The 13,018-nt window shown below is 44.9% G+C and overlaps 1 protein-coding gene across 1 annotated transcript in view; it reads right to left on the bottom strand.

Annotated features, from left to right (window-relative positions):
• Positions 1-13,018, bottom strand: part of ARAP2 (ArfGAP with RhoGAP domain, ankyrin repeat and PH domain 2) — a 107,456-nt gene that overhangs the window by 18,511 nt on the left and 75,927 nt on the right. Inside the window, exons 25-26 of the mRNA XM_066631746.1 lie at positions 9,087-9,204; positions 4,807-4,935 (exon numbers count right to left, since the gene is read on the bottom strand). Of these exons, the coding sequence (XP_066487843.1) occupies positions 4,807-4,935; positions 9,087-9,204 (247 nt within the window). The remainder of the gene's footprint in view (positions 1-4,806; positions 4,936-9,086; positions 9,205-13,018) is intronic.

Raw genomic sequence — 13,018 nt, 5'->3', positions numbered from 1 at the left:
GCTGGAGTCCCTGAGGTAGTTCACGGCTGAACACAGTCAGGCTCCGGCAACTCCTGCGACGCCGCTGGAACCAACTGTATTGGCTTCTGCCTTTCCATTGGCCCATTTCAGTGACGTGGAGGGGGGGATTTGCTGCATGGGTAACAGCCTATCCTCCACACCTTCTTCACCCAGGTTTCGCGCACCAGAGAGGACACTCCAACTTCGCCATACGACATCAGCACAAAACGGGAAGCAGCAGTTTACCGGTTATAAGTCTTTGCTCGATTGGCATAGAACGTGACGCTGGGGCTGCTTCTGATGGAGGGAGTGATCACTGCATCTCATTGGGCAGCTACCTCCCACCTTAAGCTGGGCAGTATGCAGCCAGTAAGGTGCTGCCTCGCCACGGTCCATTAACCTCATGGGATGCGTGGGATTTAGGGTGAAAACCGACAAGCGGACTGACAACTCTGCACCAGGCAACAGAAAACTCCTGCCCTAAAGCTGGGCACCTGGAATGTTAGGACAATGATACCTGGCTTCTCTGACAACCTGAAAGAAATAGACAACGCCCGCAAAACAGCTGTCATCGACATGGAGCTGAGCAGCCTGCAGATGGACATCATCCTTAGCATCATCCTTCAAGAGACGAGGCTGCCAGATTCAGGATTCAGGATTGAAATTTCTCATTTTTCTGGCAGGGAAAACCACTAAACGAAACCAGGGAACATGGTGTTGGCTTTGCAGTCAGAAATACCCTGGTGGAATCCATCATCCCACCTTCTGCAGGAAGTGAATTTTGTCCCTGCAGCTCCACTCATCAGCAGGACTTGTCACTCTTATCAGTGCATATGCACCGACTCTGTCATCTTCAGCAGAAGCTAAAGACAAATTCTATGATGACCTGGCCACCACTAACAAGAAAATCCCTGAAAAAAAGCCATTGTTCATCCTCGGCGATTTCAGTGCTAGAGTTGGTGCTGATCACAGTTCGTGGCCCACTTGCTTAGGCCAGTTCGGCACTGGGAAGATGAACGAAAATGGCCAACGCCTGCTAAAGCTTTGCTGTCATCACAGTCTCTTCGTCAGCAACACCTTCTTCAACACAAAGCCCCAACACAGAGTCTCTTGGAGACACCCAAGATCAAAGCACTGGCACCAGCTCGACCTGATTCTCACCAGATGCTCCAGCCTTCCCAGCATCAAGATCACACGCAGTTATCAGGGTGCTGCCTGCGACACTGACCACTCCCTGGCGTGCAGCAGAGTGAAACTGCTAACTAAGCGACTGTATCACGCGAAAAAGGAAGGAAGACCTCGCATTGGCACCAGCAAGACCCGGGAGCAGGGAAAAGTGGAGGAACTTGCACGAGCGCTTGAGGAATCTCTTCCAGGCCTGGCCGATGCAAATGCATCCAACAGATGGGAACATTTCAAAAATGCTGTTTACAGCACTGCTTTGCCCATATTCAGCAAGAAGACCAACAAGACGGCAGACTGGTTTGAAGCCCACTCTGAGAGTGGACACCAATCACTGAGGAAAAGAGGAGAGCTCTAGCAGCATACAAAGCCTGTCCCAGAGAGTGCAACCTGCAGGTCCTCCGAGCTGCTCGCAGCAAAATCCAGCAGACTGCCAGATGTGCTAATGACTACTGGCTCCAACTCTGTTCCCAGATACAGATAGCAGCTGACATGGGCAACATCAAGGGGATGTATGACGGTATCAAGCTGGCCCTAGGTCCAACACAGAAGAAAACTGCTCCTCTGAAGTCTGCCACAAGCGAGGTTATCCAGGACCGGGTGCAGCAGATGGGACGCTGGGTGCAGCACTACTCTGAGCTATATTCCAGAGAAAATGCAGTAACCGAGGAAGCACTGAACAACATTGACTGCTTGCCTGTGTTGGAGGAGCTTGACAGTGAGCCAACCCTAGCAGAACTTCACGTGGCCCTGGACTCCCTCGCCTCTGGCAAGGCACCTGGGAAAGACAGCATCCCTGCTGAAGTGCTGCAAAGAGATCATCGCCACTGAGCTGCATGAAATCCTCTGCCTCTGCTGGAGAGAAGGTGGAGTACCACAGGACATGAGGGATGGTATTCTCCCTTAGACAGCTGCAGGAGAAATGCAGAAAACAATGACAGCCACTCCTTATAGCCTTCATAGATCTCAAAAAGGCTTTCGACCTGGTTAGCAGGGACGGCCTCTTCAAGATTCTCCCCGAGATTGGATGTCCACCCAGGCTCTTCAGCATCATCAGGTCTTTCCACAAGGACATGAAGGACACTGTTGTCTTCAATGGCTCCATATCAGACCCCTTTGACATCCGAAGCGGAGTGAAGGAGGGCTGTGTTCTTGCACCAACCTTGTTTGGGATTTTCTTCACTGTCCTGCTGAAGCAGTCTTTTGGAACTGCAAAAGAAAGCATCTATCTCTGGACCAGATCAGACGGAAAGCTCTTCAACCTCTCCAGACTGAGAGCAAAGTCCAGTTGAAATGTCTGTGTGACTTCCTCTTTGCCAACGATGCAGCTGTCACCGCCCACTCTGCCAAAGATCTCCAGCAGCTCATGAACTGTTTTAGCAAGGCCTGCCAAGACTCTGGACTGACGGTTAGCCTGAAGAAAACACAGGTCATGGTTCAGGATGTGGACTCACCTCCCTGCATTGCAATCTCTGCGCATGAGCTAGAGGTTGTCCATGAGTTTGTGTACCTTGGCTCAACGATCTCCGACACTCTTTCTCTCGATACTGAGCTAAACAAATGCATCGGTAAAGCAGCTATCACATTTTCCAGACTCACAAAGAGGGTCTGGTCCAACAAGAAGCTGACAGAACATACCAAGATCCAGGTCTACAGAGCTTGCGTCTTGAATACACTTCTGTACTGCAGCGAGTCATGGACTCTGCTCACAACAGCAGAAGAAGCTGAACACTTTCCACATGAGCTGCCTCCGACGCATCCTCGGTATCACCTGGCAGGACAAAGTTCCAAACAAACACAGTCCTGGAACGAGCTGAAATCCCCAGCATGTATATAGTGCTGAAACAGAGATGCCTGCATTGGCTTGGTCATGTCGTGAGAATGAGCAATGGTTGGACCCCAAAGGATCTCCTCTATGGAGAACTTGTGCAGGGAAAGTGCCCTACGGGTAGACCACAGCTGCACTACAAGGATATCTGCAAGAGGGATCTGAAAGCCTTAGGAATGAACCTCAACAGATGGGACACCTTGGCCTCTGAGCGGCCCACTTGGAGGCAGGCTGTGTAGCATGGCCTTTCCCAGTTTGAAGAGACACTTGGCCAACAGACTGAGGCAAAGAGGCAAAGAAGGAAGGCCCATAGCCAGGGAGACAGACCAGGGACACACTATACTTGCTCCCAGTGTGGAAGGGATTGTCACCCGAATTGGCCTTTTCAGCCACACTAGATGCTGTGCCAGAACCACCATTCAGAGTGCGATACCATAGTCTTTTAAGACTGAAGGTTGCCAACAAAGAACTTCAAGTCATAAACCTTGCCTTTTTACAAAATGTAAGTACTGCATGGATTTTGCCAAATATTGTAGAATGCATGTGGTAGCCCAATGTATGTTAAAATTAAAGGGTACAGCCCAGCCAAAGCCAAGCATGTTTATTTCCATTCATTTCAATGGTTAAGCAGCAGTTTAACACTGATAATGAAACTAATGCAACATAAGAACATAAGAACAGCCCCACTGGATCAGGCCATAGGCCCATCTAGTCCAGCTTCCTGTATCTCTCAGCGGCCCCACCAAATGCCCCAGTGAGCACACCAGATCACAAGAGACCTCATCCTGGTGCCCTCCCTTGCATCTGGCATCCTGACATAGCCCATTTCTAAAATCAGGAGGTTGTACATGCACATCATGGCTTGTACCCCGTAATGGATTTTTCCTCCAGAAACTTGTCCAGTCCCCTTTTAAAGGCATCCAGGTCAGATGCCGTCACTCCGGCTCGTTTGGGTTCCGTGCTAGCAATTCTAGAAATACTACAGCTAGCTCTATGCAGTTAAATTAGCCCTAAACAGTGGAGTTACATCAATAGCCATGTGATTTAAACCCTCACATGGCTCCTATGCAATTTGTGTAAGATGGCGGGCGGATTAAAATTTTAGCCCTATTAACTTCTTATTACAGAAGATGCACATAATAATGCACACTTTAGGAAAACGGTTCCCAAACTTATCGTGGTCACAGCACCATTGCCCAGCTATCCCAGGCGCTGCTATTTTGCATTATGTGTGATCTCACACAATTCATTCACACAAACTGGGAGAGCTGGTAGGAAGAGGCCACCAGGGACATGCCGCAGTACCTTTGGGTGCCACCGCACACAGTTTGGGCACCACTGCTCTAGGATATCCTAAAGTCAGCCATGAAACTTCCCACAGATGCTGCCCTACATCCTCTGCAGATTATCTGTTCTGCAAGACCCTCAGGGTGTACCAAGGGTAGCTGTTTTCAGGGCAATAGATGGCTAGATCAAAAATTTCTTGCTTCATTTATTCAGCAAATGTGTTTTTTCCTAAGATCTTCCCATATTTCCTTACTAAATGCATTTATAAGGTATTAAACAATGGGCCAATCAATCTTATGTAAAGCTCTGCACTTAATTAATCAATACTGGGATATTGTGGGGCAGGATGGATGGCTACTAGTCCTGGGGTTTTCACTCTGTCAATTTCCATGCCTCATGTCTGTCACAGGAATTCTTTTGTAATCTGAGAGCCCAGCCAGGATAAACAAATGAATGTTTCTGTTCATAATGACATGCTTTCATTTAAAAAAGAAAAAATCTCTACATACCATTGTACAGTTTTACTGTGTCTGCTGTCAGAAATTTCTTTATCACAAGATATGCGCTGCCAGGGTTAGGCAAAGAACTCCAATGAAGAATTTGTTCTAGAACATTCTCAGTATAATGTAGAGGACGCTCTGTAGGAGAAGGAAAATAGAGAGAGAGAGATTTTTCTCCTATTTTTGAACTGTAATAAGAATGAATTATTTAAGGATTGTGTATCTTGTCATACCGTATGTCTGACTCTATATTATTGCCAAATATACCTAAATAATCACATCAATTAGATCTATTCAAACACAGTCAAGACCATGGATATAAGATGTATAAACCGCTTTTTGATTTACGAAGTATCCTAAGTACAGTAGGAACTTTTGTGAACTTTTAGTTGGAAAGCAGTATATAAATACTGTTAATTAATAATAATAATAATAATAATAATAATAATAATAATAATAATAATACAGTAGGGAAGATTGTGAAGCCACAACCTTGGATTAATAATCCAAGGTCGCCTTGAATGCCCTTCATTGGATAGAAAGGCGGGATATAAATTCTATAAATAATGGACACAGGAATTGTGCACTCAATTAAGTTAGAAGATGTGAATGGGGGTTGGGTGTGTCCCCTGACCACACATCATCCTAACAACTTAGAGGTGAGGTCCCAGACTTATACAACGCTCACCCCCTGCTGCAGACAAAATGTGAGGCTCCTGAAAGTAACTGGTAATGATGTTATCACCAGCTACTTCCAGGTTGGGAACCCAGATGTGACACTACAGATACAGGTAAGAGACACATAAGAACATGAGAACAGCCCCACTGGATCAGGCCATAGGCCCATCTAGTCCAGCTTCCTGTATCTCACAGTGGCCCGCCAAATGCCCCAGGGAGCACACCAGATAACAAGAGACCTCATCCTGGTGCCCTCCCTTGCATCTGGCCTTCTGACATAACCCATTTCTAAAATCAGGAGGTTGCGCATACACATCATGGCTTGTACCCCATAATGGATTTTTCCTCCAGAAACTTGTCCAATCCCCTTTTAAAGGCGTCTAGGCTAGACACCAGCACCACATCCTGTGGCAAGGAGTTCCACAGACCGACCACGCGCTGAGTAAAGAAATATTTTCTTTTGTCTGTCCTAACCCGCCCAACACTCAATTTTAGTGGATGTCCCCTGGTTCTGGTGTTATGTGAGAGTGTAAAGAGCATCTCCCTATCCACTCTGTCCATTCCCTGCATAATTTTGTATGTCTCAATCATGTCCCCCCTCAAGCGTCTCTTTTCTAGGCTGAAGAGGCCCAAACGCTGTAGCCTTTCCTCATAAGGAAGGTGCCCCAGCCCCGTAATCATCTTAGTCGCTCTCTTTTGCACCTTTTCCATTTCCACTATGTCTTTTTTGAGATGCGGCGACCAGAACTGGACACAATACTCCAGGTGTGGCCTTACCATCGATTTGTACAACGGCATTATAATACTAGCCGTTTTGTTCTCAATACCCTTCCTAATGATCCCAAGCATAGAATTGGCCTTCTTCACTGCCGCCGCACATTGGGTCGACACTTTCATCGACCTGTCCACCACCACCCCAAGATCTCTCTCCTGATCTGTCACAGACAGCTCAGAACCCATTAGCCTATATCTAAAGTTTTGATTTTTTGCCCCAATGTGCATGACTTTACATTTACTGACATTGAAGCGCATCTGCCATTTTGCTGCCCATTCTGCCAGTCTGGAGAGATCCTTCTGGAGCTCCTCACAATCACTTCTGGTCTTCACCACTCGGAAAAGTTTGGTGTCGTCTGCAAACTTAGCCACTTCACTGCTCAACCCTGTCTCCAGGTCATTTATGAAGAGGTTGAAAAGCACCGGTCCCAGGACAGATCCTTGGGGCACACCGCTTTTCACCTCTCTCCATTGTGAAAATTGCCCATTGACACCCACTCTCTGCTTCCTGGCCTCCAACCAGTTCTCAATCCACGAGAGGACCTGTCCTCTAATTTCTTGACTGTGGATTTTTTTCAGTAGCCTTTGGTGAGGGACCATGTCAAACGCCTTCTGAAAGTCCAGATATATAATGTCCACGAGTTCTCACGCATCCACATGCCTGTTGACCTTTTCAAAGAATTCTATAAGGTTTGTGAGGCAAGACTTACCCTTACAGAAGCCATGCTGACTCTCCCTCAGCAAGGCCTGTTCGTCTATGTGTTTTGAGATCCTATCTTTGATGAGGCATTCCACCATCTTACCCGGTATGGATGTTAGGCTGACCGGCCTATAGTTTCCCGGTTCCCCCCTCTTTCCCTTTTTAAAAATAGGCGTGTCATTTGCTATCCTCCAATCTTCTGGCACCGTGGCCGTTTTGAGGGACAAGTTGCATACCTTAGTCAAGAGACCTGCAACTTCATTCTTCAATTCCTTAGTAACCCTTGGGTGTATGCCATCAGGGCCCGGTGACTTATTGATCTTTAATTTATCAATGAGGTCTGAAACATCTTCTCTTTTAACCTCTATCTGACTTAACTCCTCAGTTAGGAGGGGCTGTTCGGGCAGCGGTATCTGCCCGAGGTCTTCTGCCGTGAAGACAGATGCAAAGAACTCATTTAATTTCTCTGCCATTCTCTAAGTCTCCTTTTATCTCCCCTTTCCCTCTCTCACCATCCAGAGGGCCAACCGCTTCTCTGGCGGGTTTCCTGCTTCTAACATATTTGAAGAAGCTTTTATTATTCCCCTTAATGTTGCTGGCCATGCGTTCCTCATAGTCTCTGGTATTATGTGAGAGTGGACAGAGTTTTTCCAAGCATGTGAGCTGAGCCTCTGCCCCAAGCTCCCTACCACTATTTGTAGTGTAGTGGTCCACTTCTGGCCTGCGGGTACCCCCTGCAGCTTGCTCTGCCATCCTTGGGAGCTCACTGATTGGGGACCTCTGCTCCAAGGGATTGTAGAACCATTGCAACTGCACACTTTGCACCTCTTGATGACTGCTCTTTTGTAGACAGACAAAGCACCACATTTTAAAAAAATTCAACATGTCAGAAATTAATCCATATCATGTCACTCAAAAAGGCTATCTTGTGACAAGTTCTCCACCCTTGAGCTGCGCCATGCATAGAAGCAATGCATGCAATCTCTTGAAGTAGCTTCACCTCACAGCCTTGGTGGGAACTATCTGTTACAGAATGGCAGCACTTCACAGGAAAGTATCTTGCAAAACTTTACAGCATGGGGTGAGACAACTAATTGCAGGAATGTGGAAACAGCAAGAAACTCTTAAGTAGTATTTGCATTACAAAAGCAAGCATTCTCCAGTTCTTGGTTAAACAAAGAGACATCCCCAAGATAGGTTTGCTTAACCCTTAAAAACAGCTTTCCTCCAAAGGCAGTCATAAGGTTAACTAAGAATTGACTCCCATACAAAGATAACACTCTAGCTTCAGTTCCACCTTAAAGCAAAAACTGGAGAGAAAAAGGCAGCAAAACAAAGCACACCCGCCAATCATGTGCTCCCAGAGCAAACACCTACTGCTTTATTTATAGTTACATTGAAGACCATCTGTCATAATGGATTATATGGTACATAAATCATCCTATTGAAATGCATTAGTTATTTTACTGGCAACACACCTCATTTACAAACTATCCATCATATAGAAATTACTAAAAATATTATATACTACAGAACCCATTTTATAGCAAGCACCCTGTATAAGGCCAGATATTTTTACCAATTATTTTGGCTGTTCTATATGTAAATAATTTAGCAATCTTTAATATTTCAGTTCCAATATTTCAGACATCTAGTTGTCAAACTTAGATGTCCCATTATTCTGTTCCCAAGGTCATTATATGTTTGCCAGTAAACACCTAGAGAGCTATTTGCTCCAATTCAACAATAAACATGGGGAAATTGTTTGTGCATGTTAAGATTTTAATATACTTGTCTCTTTGGAGTGTGATTTTGGACTGTTAAATGAATTCCAATTTGCTGAGTTTTTTTTTTTCCCTAAAGGAAAATAGATATTTATCTTTGTACAAAGGAAATCTTAGCGAACAGAAATTCACAAGAGTGGGAAGGTCAGTTCACTATCCAAGGTGGCTAACTTCTTTGCACGATATGAACCATGATGCTTCTCTGCACAGAAATCTAGCATGTTCAGGAGAAAGGTTCTAGATAAATTTTTGAAGGTGACTAAGCGTACAATAAAAAGTAAAAGGGAAACAGTAAACAAGGCAAAAATACAACAGACATGAAACTACCAGAAAAAATCAGGGCAGTCACTAACCTAGCTCTCCATTTTCAATCACTTCAAACAAAGCCCACAGGTCATCTTTCTGGGGTGTGATGTTTTTTAGTCCCAATATGTCATTTGTCAATTCTTCTGCTTCCATTACGGGTGATACCTGTTTGGAAAATTATAACCATTAGAAACTATTAGAGACAAGTCTTGAGATTCTGATTTGTTCTGAAGTGTTGTGGGTCTCAGTACAATCTTGGGCATGTCTGCTCAGAAGTAAGATTCATTAAGTATCATAGGACTGTAGCTCGATATCAAGATTCACCAGGAGGAAGGGGGTGAAAATGGAGTTCTGAGAACACATGGGATTGTTCAGTCTTGCAAGATCTTGGGAGCTTCAAGGTGGAGGCTGCCATGAAGAGGGAGGGGACACAGGCCAAGGGGGATAAAAAGAGCAGGGGAGCAAGGGGAAAGGACGTACAGGCACAAAGCAGAAGGCCGGGAGGAGACCGAAGAAAAGAGGGGACCAAAACCCCACTCGGATGAGGGGCAGAGGACTAGAGAGATGCCAAGGATGGAAAGGTCCCCAAGGCATGGAGAAGTGCTGGCAAGCAAGGCCTGAAGGGGCTTAGAGAGGAAGTACAGAATGGCAAGCAACCCCTGCTCCTGTGCAGTGCTACTTGGGATAAGGAGGGTAGAGTTTGTAAGATGGGGAAAAGTCCCACCCTACTTCAAGCTGCAGCAGAGGCCAGGTGGACCTGCTGGGTTGCAGCCAGCCAGAAAGAATGCTAGAGCACCCCAAGGAAACTGGGAAAGCAGTTGACTTGAGTCTGTAATGGGATTAGGCTGCGGACGGGATTTGGATTACTTTATTATAATATCCATGTGACTGTTACCTTGTAAATAAACCACACATTGAAGAACAGTTCCCTGAGTCGACTGCCTGTTTGAAGGAACCAACCCAGCAGCTAAGGTATTTTACTTGGGAACCCTTCTGAATGAGGTCACCACCGCTGTGCACATCACAGAGACTTACTCCCAAGTAAATGTATACAGGTTGACCCTCGCTATCTGCAGGGGATCTGTTCCCACAGCTCCCCCTCCATGGATACCAAAACCTGCAGATAATGGAATCTGTGGTTGGGCCATCAGAGGACCTCTGGACACAAATGGGAGCACCTGCTGGTTGCATCCAGAGGTGCTGAGGCCTGTAGAGATCACGTGCGGCCTCCCTGGGCCTCAGAAAGCCTCCTTGACATGACCATAAGGAGCTTCTGGTCACATCCAGGAGGTAGGTGGGACCCCCCCCCCCCCCAGAGCAAGTCTGGAACCTGCACCAAGTAAAATCTGCGGGTGCTGAACCCGGGAATAGAGAGGCTCCACCTGTATAGGATTGTGGTTCCAGTCATTGAAGGAAAAACTGCCCAATGTCTTTTTATAAGGGTAACTACAAAAAATGCCGACTTATGAATCCCTTCATTATCAAATTCACAGCCTACTCATCATTAACTGTGCAACAAAGGATTGAAAAAGACTCCTGTTGATTTAGAAAAATACAGAGGGATACCACTGAATGCATTTTCCCCATATCTACTCTCCAAAAGTTTAATTTGACATTTCTAAATGTCTGTAAAGGCACAAAAATAATGTAGCAAAATGCTAAGTGGATGAAAGCATTTCTTTGAAATGTTAGATATCACCAATTGTCACATTTAAAAAAGGTTGTGGGTCTTGCGGACCCATTACATGCTATCTAAAATTTTAATTAAATATATCCTCTACAGGATGTGTAAGCTATTTTTTCTAGCCCCCCCCAATATCTGCATATTTTCTCCCCCCCATATTTGCTACTTACTCTGTTATTTGCTAATCAAACCTCTTAGTTCTGAGATTAGCTAAAACTCAACAAAGAGGAGTTTGACCCCAAAAGGATTTGATTGCTCTAGTTAGAAAGAATATACCAGAGTTATATACTCTTCTTTGATTGAGTTACCAGCTGCAGAACCATCATGCTCTCTGCCCATGAATAATACCATTCAATTATAAAATAATTTCCTTGGCCAAATGGAAGTTGCAACCATCTTATTAGAATACCCACCATGACACCTAATTAGATGTGACTATAGCACTCCACTCCTAGCTATACCTACAGCATTCCACTCCTAAGCCTAATTGGACATAATTAGAAGTTTCTTGCCTCTATTTCCTAATTGAGTATAGCCAGATTATTAACTTAATTACGCTTGATATATACATATGTTTAATATGAGATGACCTAGACCAATGGCCCCAACCTGTGAGGCACAGCTTCAAATGGTGCAGTGGAGTATTCATAGGGGCATTGTGGGATATCCCCAGTGTCCTCTTCCCAGGCGCCACCATCTTGGATCATGCAATATCTTGCACTATTCTCATGAGGTCTCCTGAAAATCATGCAAAATCTCATGTGATCCAAGATGACGGCACCTGGGAAGAAGGGCATCATGATACAGGTAATTTTGGGAACAACCAACCCAGACAATTAGGGGGTTGTATTCTCATTGTCCTTTGAAGGCACATGAAGACTCAGCTAATACTATTCGAGGGTTGGCAAGGAAGGTTTCTCAATGGCTTAACGCTTACACTGAATAGCGAATCTTTGTAAGGTCTCTTGATAAGTTAGCGCAACTTGCCCAGCAGTATACACTGTGTTTAAGGGAGTTAATTACCACAAATGGAAAGCAAGGATCGCCAGTAAGCTCCTCTCTACTTTGTTAGTGTTTCTCCCCTGTTGCATATGAAAAGCTGAAACAATTTCACATAGAATTTTCTGGTATTTTTTAGAAATGCTATCAAAACAAAAACTGGAAAACTTAATTGCATGGGGCAATGCGTTTAGATTTTTCAGTCACAAAGCAAAGCCCTTTCAGTAAAAATGATGTCCTGAAGACAGATATTTAAGTGCTGTCCTGAAGACAGATATTTAAGTGACCTTGTACTGTTAAGCAAACCAGGCAATCACTAGGCAATTGCAGTGGGAGGAAAGAAAGTAACACTGGAAAAACAGATATTGCCATAAAACTGTCATAAAAGGCTTCAGATTTAAAAATGATGGCAATAGCCTTATGTTGAAGGCATATGAAGACATGATAACATGCCTCAACCCAGCCAGATCCACACACACAAGGAAGGAAGTTTCTGCCTGCAGATGCCCATTTAAACTTAGGCATGTGAAATTGCATGTGCAAATAATTGCTGCACATAAAGGTTGTAAAGATAACAAAATCCCACAGTCACTGATGCTGTCCATGCACTGCCCATCAGACTACAGGTAGGATGGAGGCATGGGAAATGGATTTCTTCTTTATTCCAAACAAGCTGTGGCAAAACGGACATTTGCCCCACAACAAATGCAGAAATATTTCTGGGTTTTATTTTTCTGTAGCTTTATGTTTTCACTTTTTCTATGCTCAGGAATAAATCTCTCAAATGCTAGCCTTCAAGCTAACAAAGAGATTGCAGGCAAGGCTGCATTTGTTTTTTCAGCTTGAACATAGCAGGAAGTGAGGTCGCTAGCATGCTTCTAGCAAGCTAGAAACATGATTCAAAAACAAATGACAAACTACACAAAAAATGGTGTCATATTTAAAAATATATGGGGGAGTTTACCATAGAAATGCAGTGGCTAGAGTGGCACGACCCTGTTCCCCACTCAGAATCATTACAGTGGAGGAGGCCATGTTTTCTAGTACCAAGCTAGCAGGAAAGATTACAAGTGTGGTGATCATGCTAGAAGGTGAAAAATAACCCCCCCCCCCCAGCATGCTAGAAGGAGGGAAAATAAACAGCTCTCTAGCGCACTAGAAGCTAAAAAATGAATGCAGCCCTAATCTCTGCCAGGACACAGGCAGAAGCAAATTGGGGCCACTGTCTTTTCCAAGAGCTACCTGGGAGCTTCCATGTAGGGAAAATCCTAGCCAGAAAATTCTGGTTTAGAAATG

The sequence above is a fragment of the Tiliqua scincoides genome, chromosome 6 (genome assembly GCF_035046505.1).
Source record: "Tiliqua scincoides isolate rTilSci1 chromosome 6, rTilSci1.hap2, whole genome shotgun sequence".
Classification (NCBI taxonomy): Eukaryota; Metazoa; Chordata; class Lepidosauria; order Squamata; family Scincidae; genus Tiliqua; species Tiliqua scincoides.
This window is presented reverse-complemented; position numbering and strand designations above follow the sequence as displayed.